Below are 16,056 nucleotides of genomic sequence, written 5' to 3'. Positions count from 1 at the left end.
TTCCGCCTGCTTTTTAGTTCTTGAGTGTGTTGTCCTCGGTGTTGATGTACTGCGCTACACTGGCTGAAAATGGGGTTTGTAATTTGGACACTGACTACTGTAAATAATGTAGCCAACATGTGTAGTTTACTTTCACTTTGCAAACCCCCCCCCCCCCTCCGAATAATAGTTATTTTTCCAGTGCGCTATTATTGAACTTTCGATAAACCTCATTAATAGTTTGCAGGTGAACCTCCACATACTGCTACAATAGTTTGCAGGTGAACCTGTATGAGCAGTAAAAACATAAACCACATACTTCAGTCCTTCAGATAAATTGAACAGTCACTGTCATTGCTTTAACACGTAGCCTATTGGTGTAACACTTATTTCACTGTATAGTTGATACATTATCATTCTAAGCAACACAGGTTCCTCGTCTGAAACTCGGCTGTGAACTGACTGTCTTGTGACCAAAAATCAGGCCCATATACAGGGATAACACAATGTCTTGCCCTGATTTTTTTTTAAGACCACTTACATTAGGAAACCTCAACGTGTGGTCACGTGGTAGCTTGGAGAATGTTAAGAGGCAGTATTCCAGTTCCCACCAGGTGTTTCATAACATGTTCTGTTACAGTACCCACAGCAGCTTGTATCTTAGCCTTCAGTTCGTCCTGGTGTGACGAAGACTGTCCTTGATACAGCCCCAGAAAAAAAAAAAAAAAAAGGTCAAGGGGCGTGTCTGGAGAGCAGGTGGCCAGGGTGTTGGACAGTTCCTTCCAACCCACCGATCTGGACATTTATCCTCTCTCCTGACATTATGCCCCTTAACTTTTTTGGTGGAGCTATGTCAAGGACAGAGTCTTCATCGCACCAGTTGCTGACGTTGACGAACTGAAGGCTAGGATACAAGCTGCCGTGGGTACTGTGACAGAACATGTTACGAAACACCTGGTGGGAACTGGAATACCGCCTCAACATTCTCCAAGCTACCAGGGAGCATACGTTGAAGTTTACTAACTTAAGTGGTCTTAAAAAAAACTAGTAACACTAACCTATGTAACAGCATCAAATGTAAATTATTATGTCAAACAGTTATTCTTTAATAAATTGTAATAAGCAGGGCAAGACTTTGTTCTCACCTTCTATATGCTTACAATAATAGGGGCCGAAACCACACATTGTTTGAAGTTTAATTTACAGAAATTACAATTGAAACTTAACTTATTAAATTAACTGGATGTATTGAAAAATTGTGTCTTTATAAAAGTTTCTTCTGCTGAAACACTTAAGCCAAATTATTTGTTTGAATGATGAAATTAAGTTTTGTCAAAAGTAGTGTTTGTGTAATGATATTTGTTAATTACTGTAGAATTAATTCAGGGCTGGTTTTGCTAATGTTTTTGAATAAAGCCAAATAGATACTTTAACATTACTAGTATTTCATCTTCCAAATGTTTATAATTAGTATAGAATTTATATTTGTTTATATGTCAACAATAGAATTAAAGTTATGAAACAATCACAGATTTTGCCGTATAACAAAAGATACTAACTAGGCATGGTCTAAATAAATCAGAAAATCAATTACATACATAAATCTAAGCACAAAATTAGATCTGGTGTTATATTCTTTAAAACTGAGTGCTAATCTTTTTCTTTTATGAAAATGCAGATAATATTCACGTAAAAAAAGAATTCTAAGGAGGCAGATGGCAAAACAAGAGGGGAATTAATTATCCCAGCTTGCTTTGTCACACATCCACCAAACGTTTAAACTTCTCCCTGTCATGTACTACTGCTTGCAGATTTGATTCTCATTGTAAGGGCCTGGAACTTCCTGTAGAATGTTTTTTTTTTTTTTAAAGGATTCCTTGACATCTTTATGCAGAGTTTTTTTTAAGTGCTTTCATATGGGAGCTGTAGTGCTGTAGCATGTCCTATTCAGTGTAATAACATAATTTGAATAACTATTGGAATTTGCGCAGCTGAATAAGTATTAAGGAGAAAAAAGGACATTTTACTAATAACTATATTTGCACATTCAAGAACAAAAAAATTTACAGTGAACACAACAGAATAATTAGCGCACACAAAGAGTTAGACAATGCCAAAGAGGTCTATTTTACACAGTGCACTTTGCACCGACACACACGAAATATATTGTTCACATAATTCTAACACCCCTCCTTGAACTTATATTTTGTGTGTTGCTTCCACAAGATAAACCAAATAGTCCCACAATCTTCTCAAACTTCTCCCTTTCCAAGGGTGTGGTCAAAAGGTCAGCTAACATGTCTTCTGTGCGCAGATAGTCCACGGTAATGTTCTGTCGCTCTATGTGGTCCTGAATGAAATGGTGCCGTATATCAATATGTAGCACTAGTAACATCATTTTTAGCTAGGTTTATGGCTCCCTTATTGTCACAGAAGATGGTTGTAGGTTCCTCAATTAAATTGGATTCTATTTCGCTTATTAATGTTTGTAGCCATAATGCTTCCTGCGTGGTGTAAGATAGTGCCATATACTCGGCCTCTACGGTGCTCAATGCAACAGTTTTTTGCTTTTGACAGGACCATGATGTGAGGCACCCCATTAATTTAAAACAGCAGCCAGTGGTGGAGTATCTGTCTCCCAATTCACTCCCCCAGTCCGCATTGCTATATCCCTCTAGTTTTGCGTTACCATCTATATGGTATTTTAACTCCTAGTTTGAGGTTCCTCTTAGGTATCTGAATATCCTCTTTACAGCTTTCCAGTGCTTTTCCTTTGGGTCTCTGCAATATCTGCTCACTGCATTGGTGGCAAAAGCAATGTCGGGTCCTGACGTTTGAGACAAATATAACAGACTCCCTACTGCTTCTAAATAAGGAACATTCTTGTCACATTCCACGTCAGTCTCATTTACACTTAACTTCACTCTTACTTCCATTGGAGTACTTATGGGTTTGCAATCACTCATGCCAAATTTCTTTAATTTTTTTCTGTGTATGATGATTGATTTATGCTCAATTCTTGTCTTTCTTCATCCTTAGTAATCCGCATACCTAAATAACGTTTGACTTCTCCCAAATCATGCACCTTAAACTTGGTTTGCAGCTGTTTCTTGAAAATTCTCATTTGGCCTTCACTTTCAGTCAGGGTAAAGAAATCGTCCACCCATATCGCCATTATTATTATTTCTTTCTTTTCTCCCTTTATAGTAAATGCTGGGATCTGCCTTGGATTCCTTCATATTCATATTTATTAGAGTTTCATGTAGACATCGATTCCAGCAACGTCCATAAATACTTTTTCTCAAACGCCAAATCTTTTTACTTTCTGATCTGGTTTTTATGGCGTCCCTTGGTGGAATGACATATATCTCCTCCTCCAATTTCCCATTTAAATATGCCGTTTTAACATCCATATGATGAATTATTAAATTTCGTTTTACTGCCAAGGCTAAAAGATATCTCAATGATGCATACTTGACTACAGGTGAAAAAGTTTCTTCGTAATCTACCCCTTGTTTTTGTGAATATCCTTTTACCACATGTCTTGCTTCGTATTTTGATGATGAGCTTTCAGGGTTCTTCAAATTGAATACCCATCTTGCCTGCAGTGGTTTCTTATCTCCTGGCATATCTACCCATTCAAAGGTTTCGTTCTGATATAAAGATTCTAATTCTCTCTTCATCGCTTCTTTCCATTCGTGAGAGTTTGGGCCACTCTTGCTTCTTCTGCTGTTCTTGGCTCATCATTAAAAGACTGCTGTATACATCTCAAAATCCGGATATTCCTTCGGTTTTGGTACACAAGAAGAACGCCTTACATTGTTTTCTTCATTTTTTTCATCCTCTAACTCATTGTCATCATAAATTGTATCCATTTGTCCTTGGCTGTCGTCTTCCTCTTCTTCACTTTCTATTTTCTCACACAAGGTTTCACCTTCTGAACTAGGTGCAGTTGACTTAGTGATTTTGCTCTCTTTTGAGTCCTTTCTATTTTCAAAGAATATTACATCTTTACTTGTGACAATCTTTTTAGTTAATGGATCCATTAATTGGTAGCCCTTTGAATTTTCACAATAGCCTACAAAAATATACTTTTTAGCTTTCGGATCCCATTTTCGTCTTAGCTGTTTTGGAATATGTGCCATTGCATCACACCCAAAAACCCTTATATTGCTTAGATCAGGTTTCTTTCCTATCCATATCTCATAAGGGGTTCTATTCTTTAATGCTTTTGTAGGTGATCTATTGTTCAAATATACAGCTGTTCACACTGCCTCTACCCAAAAATCTTTGGATAATTCAGCATCAGTCATCATGCTCCTTGCTTTCTCAACAATGATCCTATTAGCCCTCTCAGCAACCCCATTTTAAGATGGGCTGTACCTTATGGTAGTTTGATGCCTGATTCCCTTTTCTGCCAGAAGTTTCTTCAATTTCTGGTTAATATATTCTCTCCCATTATCAGACCTGATGATCTTGATCTTCTTTCCCGTCCACCTTTCAACCATATTGCAATATTCCTCCAAGATATCTCTCACTTGGTCTTTAGAACTAAGAAAATAAACATGAGTATATCGTGAGTAATCATCAATAAACGTAAGAAAATAATTACTCCCACCTATGGATTCACACTCCATCGGGACACATACATCTGTGTGGATTAACTGTAAGACTTCTGTGGATTTACTCTTACTAGTCTTGAAGGGTAACCTTTCTTGTTTTCCCTTTATGAATGTCTCACAAGGATCCTTGGACACACTAAAATTCTGTATTCCCTTTGCCATATCCTTTATTATAGACATACTATTTCTATTTAGATGTCCAAGCCTCCGGTGCCATAAAAAACCTTCTGCTGAATATACTGAATCACTAACATTTTTATGTTTACTGTCAATGGTATCCAACTTAAAAATACCCCTTTTGTTACTTGCTGTAGCTATAACTTCACCACTTTCACTGATTACTCTTGCACCCTGCATGTCAAAAGTGACTGTATTTCCTTTCTTGACAATTTCCCCTACAGACAGCAGGTTAGTTGCCACATTTTTCACATAATGAACATTGTGTGCTGTAACCATATCTGATTCACCATTTACACTTACATGTAGATCTAGTTTCCCAGCCAGGTGACACTGGAGCTTGTTGCCATCAACAGTAGATATTCCCATATGAGTCTTATCTTTGATTTCATAAAGAAGTGATTTATCTTTAACAATATGCACAGATGCACCTGAGTCTAAAATACATTCCATATCACGATTACTCATCCCATCAAAAGAATAAAAACATGAGTGCCTTACCTTTGTTATTGGTCCTTCTCTCTGGGCTATCAGTAACATACCTCTTTTGCTGAGTGTCTGATCTTGGGCTTACTTTTTTTTGTACTGAGACACAATATGTCCCATCTTCTGACATTTATAGCACCTCACCGGTTTCTCCTTTTTGTTTTTTGAGTAGAGAGTAGACGCACCTCCCTTCTCCAATGTACAACAGCTTGGAGCACTCTTTACGTCCTGCAGGATTTTCATCTTAACACTGTCGCCTGTGATTGGTATACCCGAGCTTTCAAGTCCTATAATCATAGGTGCATACCTTTCGGGCAGTCCTGCCAACAGCAATGTTCCTATCCATTCGTCAGCGATCTCTAATCTGATGTTTCTCAGTTGGTTCGACATGGTTATTGTTTTGTTAACGTATTTGTCTACTCTCTTACATTTGTCCAGACGAGTGGTAATTAACTCTCGTAATAATCCTACTTTTCTCGTAAGACCACCATCCTCGAATGCACTTCGTAAATTGTCCCAGACTTCTTTCGCTGTAGCAGCTTTTTCAACGTAAACATAATTCACCGAATCAATCAGTAATATCAATTTTGATTTTGCTTTCCTATCTTTATTTGAATAATTCTGATCTGTGGATTTCATTGTCCCATCTACCACGTCCCATAGGTTGTCTAAACGTAAATACGCTTCTACTGCGAACTTCCAGGTTGCATAGTTTTCACGACCTATAAGTCTTTCAATCTGTGGAATTTGTGCCGCACTCATTCTTAACGGTAACTTGCTTTTTATTGCTGTAAAGAACACCGAAAAATAATGCGGAAAAAAAATTGCGATTGTCTTGTAAGGATAACTCGCACTTGTAAATTGGAACTTTTCCAATACTTTCTCCCTACTATTTTATTAATATACTTATATTATTTTATTATAAGGCTATTTACAATTTGTACAGAAACCAGATGGCAGTTATAAGAGTCGAGGGGCATGAAAGGGAAGCAGTGGTTGGGAAAGGAGTGAGACAGGGTTGTAGCCTCTCCCCGATGTTATTCAATCTGTATATTGAGCAAGCAGTAAAGGAAACAAAAGAAAAATTCGGAGTAGGTATTAAGACTCATGGAGAAGAAGTAAAAACTTTGAGGTTCGCCGATGACATTGTAATTCTGTCAGAGACAGCAAAGGACTTGGAAGAGCAGTTGAACGGAATGGACAGTGTCTTGAAAGGAGGATATAAGATGAACATCAACAAAAGCAAAACAAGGATAATGGAATGTGGTCGAATTAAGTCGGGTGATGCTGAGGGATGTAGATTAGGAAATGAGACACTTAAAGTAGGAAAGGAGTTTTGCTATTTAGGGAGTAAAATAACCGATGATGGTCGAAGTAGAGAGGATATAAAATGTAGACTGGCAATGGCAAGGAAAGCGTTTCTCAAGAAGAGAAATTTGTTAACATCGAGTATAGATTTAGGTGTCAGGAAGTCGTTTCTGAAAGTATTTGTATGGAGTGTAGCCATGTATGGAAGTGAGACATGGACGATAACTAGTTTGGACAAGAAGAGAATGGAAGCTTTCGAAATGTGGTGCTACAGAAGAATGCTGAAGATAAGGTGGGTAGATCACGTAACTAATGAGGAGGTATTGAATAGGATTGGGGAGAAGAGAAGTTTGTGGCTCAACTTGACTAGAAGAAGGGATCGGTTGGTAGGACATGTTTTGAGGCATCAAGGGATCACAAATTTAGCATTGGAGGGCAGCGTGGAGGGTAAAAATCATAGAGGGAGACCAAGAGATGAATACACTAAGCAGATTCAGAAGGATGTAGGTTGCAGTAGGTACTGGGAGATGAAGAAGCTTGCACAGGATAGAGTAGCATGGAGAGCTGCATCAAACCAGTCTCAGGACTGAAGACCACAACAACACAACTTATTCCAAATGCAGCCCGGGGCCATAACCTATTGGAATTTGCACAGCTGAATAAGTATTAAGGAGAAAAAAGGACATTTTACTAATAACTATATTTGCACATTCAAGAACAAAAAAATTTACAGCGAACACAACAGAATAATTAGCGCACACAAAGAATGTTAGAAAATGCCAAAGAGGTCTATTTTACACAGTGCACTTTGTGCCGACACACACAAAATATATTGTTCACACAATTCCAACAATAACTGACTATTTGGTAGTAGTTACACAATGGTTACATACTTACAAATGTTTTACCTGTGGGTATTGTTTGAGAGTGTTGACTGCTCTCAAATTTTGACCTTGGTGAAACTGCAGTGTATCACAGCCCAAGGTCCAGATTAGGATGAGGGGTGGTAACTCGGTCGAGAGTTTGTGAAGTCAGCGAATGTGAATACGAAATTATAGATGTGATGACATACTGCTCTCTGTAGCTGGTCACAAATGATTTTGAATGCTTTGAGCTAATGTTGTTCACCCCATACACCCTGTATTTTTAATTTAAATCAGTTCCTTTCTGTTCTTATTGACATTTTAACTCCTTATTATGTACCCATTTCAGTGTAGATCCATTCACAAGAAAAGACTGGTATGATGTTAAGGCACCATCTATGTTCACTGTCCGCCAAGTTGGCAAGACTCTAGTCAACAGGACACAAGGAACAAGTAAGTGGAGTAACTTATTTTTACATATTTTCGTACTACTATTTTTTTTACCTTCTTTAAGTATAAGTGTGGGTAAGATACTGTTAACATAAAACTATGACAACTTGTAGGGTACTATTATGTAATATGTCTTAGAGTTAGGTGCGTGTGACAAGCTTGTTTTAGAAATTTCCTCAAATGTTAAGTTAGCCATAGGTATACCCAGGCCACTGAAACTTTGCACTTTGCGTATACATTTAGAGTTGTGACTCTTGAAATTTTCCCGGCGTATCGAATATTCCATAAGATTTCGGGATTGCAGCCGGATCTCATCGACTTCTTTCCACGATATTTCGGCTGCCAACCTTACAGCCATCTTCAGGCGAGTGTTTGGCACTGGAGATTGCTAGTGCAAGTCGCTCTATTTATACTTAAAAGTGCTGCAGAGGATAAGGAGGTGTTTAAGTCCAGAGCATTTCTCCCATATGTCGGGAACATTTCATCGAAAGTAGGCAGAATTTTAAAGAAACATCGTGTGAAAGCAATCTTCCGGCCACCTACAAAGACTCGTGCTCTTCTGGGCTCAGCCAAGGATGATCTGGGATTACGGAAGGCTGGAATTTATAAAATACCTTGCGAGTGTGGGAAAGCCTACATTGGTCAAACCACACGCACAGTACACGACCGCTGCGTTGAACGTGAGCGCCACACTCGCCTTTTACAGCCCAGTAAGTCGGCCATAGCCGAACATAGTATATCCACAGGACATACTATGGATTATTCGGCCACGAAAATCTTGGCCCCATCGAGATCCTTCTGGGATTCAGTTGTGAAGGAATCCGTCGAAACACGTTTAGCGGAAAATCTCATTAATCGTGATGGCGGCTTTTTATTGAATAAGGCCTGGGACCCGTTGATTTCTTTAATTTCAACCAAAAGAAAACATTTTATGGCTTCTGACATGTCGAGTGACAAGTAATTTTAAATTTAATATTGAAATTTTCCTTTTATTGTTTTGGACACATCTGTGTGCATGTTTTACTTTTTTCATGCATTCGTTGGCACTCCATAGATGCAGTAATATTGTAGAGGGCCTTGGAATCGACAGGTGGCGTGCATGCTACGGTAACTTGCGCATGCGCGCCTGCGGCACTTTTAAGTATAAATAGAGCGACTTGCACTAGCAATCTCCAGTGTCAAACACTCGCCTGAAGATGGCTGTAAGGTTGGCAGCCGAAATATCGTGGAAAGAAGTCGATGAGATCCGGCTGCAATCCCGAAATCTTATGGAATACATTTAGAGTTAGCAGCATAACAGTGTAACAAGTGGAGAACAAGAAGCATGAGTAACTAGCCGTAGAGCATGAACCAATCCTGGGATGGTAGTTGCTTCCGGTCGGGACACCAAAGCTCCCACATTGCTGGTTTGTTTGGTGTGAACATAAACACTGTGCATTGTGTATGGTTTCTACTGTGGGCTTACATTGTACTGTCCTTTATTTCGTTGTGGTTTAGAAAATTCTGATAATCAAGAAAACTTAAGTACTTTGCATAAAGGTGTGCCACTAGGCAGTGAGGTATTAAAGTTACTAGAGAGATCTAGTGAGTTTTACGAGCAGGAGAACATGTTAGTATTAAAGGACAGCCACCAGTTTCTGCCAATAAAGTTTTTGGAGGAAACATTAACATCTCTTGGAATTAGTGCAAAAACAATAGAGAGGGAGTGTAATTGCACATGTTGAAAGATGTAGACACGAACTGTATTGATTCAGAGGTGTCTGGATTGTATTATATATTTTTAACGACTCGGTGAAAGAACAACAAATCAGCCTCACCTTACCACCAACTTTAAGATTCTTCCAAAACAGGTACAATATGCAGGCATATTTATGCTTATTACTGCAGGAAATACAGAAAAGCGTATCCTATGGTAGCAAAGTTACTACGGCCATTAAAAGAAAGTGAACTTCTCAGGGATGGGTAAAAGTCAGTAAAAGTTTTTGAAAATTATAAATTTCCTCCACAAAGCGGTAGACTAGCATGACGTCTTGTTGTCTTGTTGGAAAAGGCATATAGTGTTAATGGTTGAAGCATATTTTTGCACAAAATTGTGGGCTAACACATTCATTTGATTTGTTTTTGTGATGACCATGAAGACAGATTTGGCGTCGATTCAGACTACGACGACGATGGAGAGATGGATGAAATTGCGCCGTTGTCGCCGTAAAATGAGTGAAAAGCAATGAATATCAGTTATTTATTGCATTGTTGCCATTATAAAAATGTAGGGTGAGATGTTAAGATACAGGTCATTTATTTTGTAAACCATTTACCATATTGGTTAGCATTGTCATAGCAAGTCAAAAACAAATTCGTATATATACTGTTGTTGCTCAATAGCTTACACTTGAGAAAGAGAACAGAAAACTGTATCATCTGCTTTGTGTATAGAGGCAGTTGTTGCAACTTTGCTGTCACAGTATTGCCAGCATAACTTGACGTAATGTGGACTGTCACGTGCAATGTTTTTCTGGCACAGGTATAGAATAAATGCTTGAAATAATTGTGTAATGAAATTTTAAAAAGTGTAAATCAAAGAAAAGCGTATCAGAAGTGAGATTAGCAATGAAGTTAACAATAAATTGGGGACAGTGTACTTAAGTTATTGGTACTTCAGTTATTGGTTAGTAAGGTGCTCCAAATATTGATTTTTTTTATATTGCCACAGAAATGAATTCTGTGAAAGAACTTACCTCAGTAAAAAGCAAATAAATAAGCTACTTAACCAATAGGAGTCTTTTGGTGAAAAGATTATTCACAAAATATAAACTGAGCAAGTCAAAACACACAGGGTGTATGTGACCCAGGAGATCCGGGAATTTCTTCATCCGGGAGAAAACCGGGGAAAAAAACAGGAATTTTTTAGAGTTCTGGGATTTTTTGTTTGTTTTTAGTTTTCAGTTAATTTTTGTAATTTTGGCTGGTAAGAAATAATACTCTAACAAAGGATATTACTGCATCCTGCTACAGCAGAATAATATTGCAGCAATAAAACATGAATGACAGGGGGAAAAAAAACTAGTTGCAAAGGAAATGCACCATGTACACAAGAAAACAGTGCTCGTAGAAGTGTCGGCCAGTAGCAAAATGTGTCAAAGGCTTTAGGAAGACTACGCAATGCTTCATACCAACAAATTGCCTCCAATGAGCATGACGTTGTAACTGTTTACATTAGATTCGTGAGAGTAGTTGCAAGTGGGGCCGTGCACATGTGCAGTTGTCGCACATGTTCCTTCTCCCGCTTCTGCCTACAAAAGTGTGGCTGTTAGCTGTATATGCAAGTTGCTACCCGGAAAAATTTTACTGGCGCCCGCAAGCTGCCATATTCACTGGGAGCAAACTGGGGTGTCTGCCTCAGGCGGCAATTTCAGTCAAGCATTAATTGCGTTGCAGAACAATGAAGTTAATTTTTGTCGCTTTGCAGAAGAAATATGGCATTATTAATCTTTTTGGCTGAGGCAGTCAGTTTATTTGAAATGAAGTGTTTAATTCAACACTATTGGCTAGTTTAAACTGTTCACTGCATTTCAAAAGGGCATGTTTTCATCTTCTAGTACGTTTGGCGTTATGCCATAATAAAGAACCAAAAATGAGATAATACAGTACTGGTACTCCCAAGAAAATTTACATCCGAATCTGGACATACGAATGTGCACTTTAAGTCAAATTATGCATTTTAGTATGGTTCACGAAATTCCTCTGATGTCTTGTTTCTTTTATGTCATAATGTAAGATCTTTTAATGTTTTATACATACGAGCATATGGGCTTCCTGCGTCATCGTAGCTGCGCAAGCGCGGTGACGCCTGTTATCTGGCGCTCTCTGGCAACTGTTAAAATGAACCTCTTTCTGACAGGGCGCGGGAAAATATTGCGAATGATTGGTTGAAAAGCTTTACTTTCAAAGTAAATTTCATTTTACGCAAGATGAACAAAGTGCAAGACTGTGCGATGAATTTCTTAAATAACAGAGCATTTGACTCTCATTTAAAAATAAACTATTTGAGGAGGACCATTTAGAAATAATTTCGAGCCCAGAAGATCAGACATTTATGTCGGTATTAAAAATTTCACTGGCGCATTTGTGTGATGACGTTTTTTGCGCGTGTTACACTTTAAGAACCATTATACATGAAAGTTTAGCGTCTCTTGCAGCTTAATAGTCGTCGAGGCAATATTATATGTGAAAGCTCTGCTATTTGTGTGTAAGCGCTGCTTAATAGTGATAATGCTATTTGCTGACTATATCGTGGGTCCTAAGCTCTGAATATCTGCTTAATTGGTTGGCGAGATCACGTGACATGAGGTATGACTGGCTTACAAAAGCACGTTGCAATCTCAATTTCAATTCTTCGGAAAGTAACATGAAGTGTTTGGTTGAATTCGAATTTATACTTTTGTAATACAAAAATAAGCAGCATACATTATCTTTTTTTCTGAGGTTCGTTTTCTATTGGGCTGAGAAATTCTATGCTGGTGTATAAAACCATAACCATAACCATTCAAAGGATTGATTAGTTTTACAGGTCCGAGAAAAAATAGAATGCCACTTAACACGGAAAAAGTGTTTCCACCCGTGAGAAAGTGTGTTTTCAACTGGGAAAAATCTGGGAATTTTTTCCTTGTCCGCCTATACACCCTGAACACAGTTCTCAAACACTAGATTGAAAAGCAGTTACTTGTTTGAGAGAGAGGTTTTAAACAGTTTGTAATGGGTGAAAACTGATCTAATACCATTTTTGTAGTGTGCATACATCATGCTGATTATTTCTTGCCCCTTGTGGCTATAATCTATTTCTTAAAATCAATTATTTTCAGAAATTGCATCTGAAGGTCTGAAAAACAGAGTGTTCGAAGTGTCGTTAGCTGATCTGCAGAATGACGATGATGGTGAACGCTCATTCCGAAAATTCCGCCTCATTGCTGAAGATGTGCAGGGAAGATATGTGCTTACAAATTTTCATGGAATGGACCTAACCACTGATAAGCTTAGGAGTATGGTAAAGAAGTGGCAGGTAGGTCTGAAGTTAACTTTGTGTCTGTATTTTATTAGTGCAGTGAAATATTCACAGAACTTAGATTGAATAATTTTCCTCTTTACAGACATTGATTGAAGCTAATGTTGATGTGAAGACAACTGATGGATATCTTCTGCGTGTGTTCTGCATTGGCTTCACAAATAAAGACCAGATGTCCAACAGGAAAACCTGCTATGCCCAGCATACTCAAGTAAATATATTTAATTACAGAAACAAAACTATTCTACAGTGTGGTTGATGGTAAAACAATTTAGTCTTCGTATTAACAAACTTACTTTTGATGGTCCTTAAGCACAATTCAGTTCTATGCAAGAAACTAACTGCTTAGCATGGCATGCAATTTAAATGCAGCAGTAGTGTCTGAAAAACCATATGAGGTTGGGTTAGTAGTTATTTGAGAAGTACAGGCAATTATATATACAGAATGAGTCTAATCAGTCACTTAATTATTGCCAATTTTATTTAATATGCATATTTCTGATTTATGGTGATAATTTGCAGGTCCGCGCAATCCGGAAAAAGATGGTAGAGCTTATCACGCGTGATGTGGCACAGAGTGATTTGAAGGAAGTCGTCAACAAACTCCTTCCTGATTCTATTGCGAAAGACATTGAAAAAGCGTGCCAGGGTACTTACCCTCTCCATGATGTGTATATTCGTAAGGTGAGTTCTGAAAATAATTTCAAAATTGTGTATTGTGAATGTAATCTGCTTTATTTGAAATGTATTTGTGATTGATGTGCAATTGGCACTAAGGCGACTAAGGTTTTTCTCATCTATAACTTCTGATCAATTCCTTAACAGTCATTCAGTCAGGCAGGTGTTTTGTGAATAGAACGCCGAGGAACCGATTGCAGCTGTGAAGTTGCAGCAATGAAGTTTTTTCTATCACAGACACTTCTTCTAGTAACGAGTATGTGATCTTGGAACGTTTGTAGTGAAAGTTTTTGCTTCGGTATGTTGGGCATATTTTCTGAGTTTGTTTTCAATGAAATTGATTCAAAATACAATGCGTCTGTAAAGTCACGGTGTAATTATGAACACTTGTTGTGGCTAACAGAAATTATAGTATGATGATCAGTTGTATGCATGCACAGGTGATCAGTGCAATACAATGAACAGTGTAGCATCAGCAGAACAAGCCACGTCAGTCGTGATGTGGATGGTACAGAGGAAAGTTCAGTGTGTTCTGTGGATAGCTAAGTTTGAAATTGTTACCAATGTTGAGCATGAATGTTCTTGCATATACAACAAAGCCACCACATAGAAATAACATTAATCGATGAATAAGGAATACTGGCAGTTTGGACAAACTCTGTTCTCTTAGGCCTTTGGTAAGTGAAGATTCTGTAGAAGTTGTATGGGATAACTACCAAAGGAACCCCCCAAAATCAGTGTGTGTATGTGCTCAAGAATTAAAAAGACTGCAATTAATAATATTTCAAAGAAGCCTCTCCTTTTTTGGGTTGCTATCATTCCAACTGATAGACCCAAACGATTCCAGTTTGTTACAGATATGCTTAATGAGATTGACCATGATGATAGGTTTATGAAGATGATTGTGTTTAGCAATGAGGTGGTCGGTCTGTCAGCCATGTGCATTGCTATAACTAAGAGAAACTGAGCTTCTGAAAATCCTTTTGCCTACATTGAGTACAAATGTAACAACCTAAGGTGAAAGTGTGGTGTTCGCTGTCTCATGGTACTTAATATTCCCATTTTTGCTTGTGGGGTAACCTTTGAGATGTTAGAATTGTATGCAGAGCCACAGTTTCCAGAAGCTGCCATGTTTAAACAAGGTGGCACTCCTCTACACTACCCTGCACACCAGTGTTCGAGTTTCTGATTGCAAAATTTCCTTGGAGGTGGATAGGAAGGGCTGGTTTTAAGTCATGGCCACTACATTCCCCAGACCTAACACCATAAGATTTTGCATTTGGTTTTATGTGAAGCAACATGTTTAAATGTACTGACGTAAGTCATTTGAAACAGAACCACAGAGGCTGTTAAATTAGGCATCCTTACATTTGTGTTGTGTGGGATGAATTGAAACATCATTTAAATGTGTGTATGCCAACAAATTGAAGCCATATTGAACTGTGCTGAAAAGGGAGGCACACTTGGAGAGTTTCTTTCATTTCAGTTTTGTTTCACATATCTTGTTTCATTGCTTTTCTGAGAGAGATTAAAACTGCACCATGACTGTAATGACACGCTTGTTATCTTGCACATTGCTTTTAGAGCATGTGGTGTCTTCATAGTGTTAATTTTGTAAAACTTTTTCCTATCTAGCCCGAAGTGTGTTTTTCTCGTAGATAGTTACCATTCCTGTATTGTTGAATTGAAAGATACGTATTCCGTGCAGTATTGTCAACTGTAAGCAAATGATGCTTGAAAGGTCAAACCGTAGTGATGATAAAATTTTTGTGGTTGTCAGGAGATGTGACAAATGGAATTTCTCTATTAGGTTACATTGAACTGAAATGTGTGATGTAATGAATATCTTATCTTTAATAAACTCTCTGCATTTTTCCATGTTTCATAATCGTTCGAAACCTCGTTGGAAGGGTAGTATGGTATTTTGTCTGTGGTATATTGCCACCAAGCCGTCATAAATTATGAACTGGTGCAGATTGGTCATTACATACCTTTTTAATGTAAGATCTTCTATATGTTGGTGCAGGCACTAAAACTACTGCAATTAATGTTCTATAAGCTCATATTTGTTCTCTTCCACAGCTTTAATTTCTGTAAATTTTCATTCAAAAGTTGCTTTGGGAGCTACTGCCTGTTGACCTGTGAATTGAAACATATGAAGTAAGTTCTTATTATATTGCTGTTTTGAAAGATTCTCTTTGAATGAAGAGATCTGTTTAGAGTCCCTTAAATGTTCAGTTATTGATTCTCTGCAGTTAATTAACTTTTTGTGACCGCATTGTAGACGGCTTGTTTTCCAGTGTCACATATTTCACAATAATGCGGTTATGTGGCAGTGTTTCTGTTAAATGCCCCTGGCTGTCTTACTTGGAATGTAGCCTCTCCATCTTCCTGACGTCTCCCATGTTTCTACCCCCACTTTATGGCCTCTTGC

General features: G+C 38.0%; 1 protein-coding gene across 1 annotated transcript in view; it reads left to right on the top strand.

Annotated features, from left to right (window-relative positions):
* The window catches only part of LOC126203312 (40S ribosomal protein S3a), a 40,702-nt gene that overhangs the window by 6,981 nt on the left and 17,665 nt on the right, over nucleotides 1-16,056 (top strand). Inside the window, exons 2-5 of the mRNA XM_049937578.1 lie at nucleotides 7,785-7,888; nucleotides 12,745-12,941; nucleotides 13,030-13,155; nucleotides 13,467-13,628. Coding sequence (XP_049793535.1) covers nucleotides 7,785-7,888; nucleotides 12,745-12,941; nucleotides 13,030-13,155; nucleotides 13,467-13,628 — 589 coding nt within the window. The remainder of the gene's footprint in view (nucleotides 1-7,784; nucleotides 7,889-12,744; nucleotides 12,942-13,029; nucleotides 13,156-13,466; nucleotides 13,629-16,056) is intronic.

The sequence above is a fragment of the Schistocerca nitens genome, chromosome 9 (genome assembly GCF_023898315.1).
Source record: "Schistocerca nitens isolate TAMUIC-IGC-003100 chromosome 9, iqSchNite1.1, whole genome shotgun sequence".
Taxonomy (NCBI): Eukaryota; Metazoa; Arthropoda; class Insecta; order Orthoptera; family Acrididae; genus Schistocerca; species Schistocerca nitens.
This window is presented reverse-complemented; position numbering and strand designations above follow the sequence as displayed.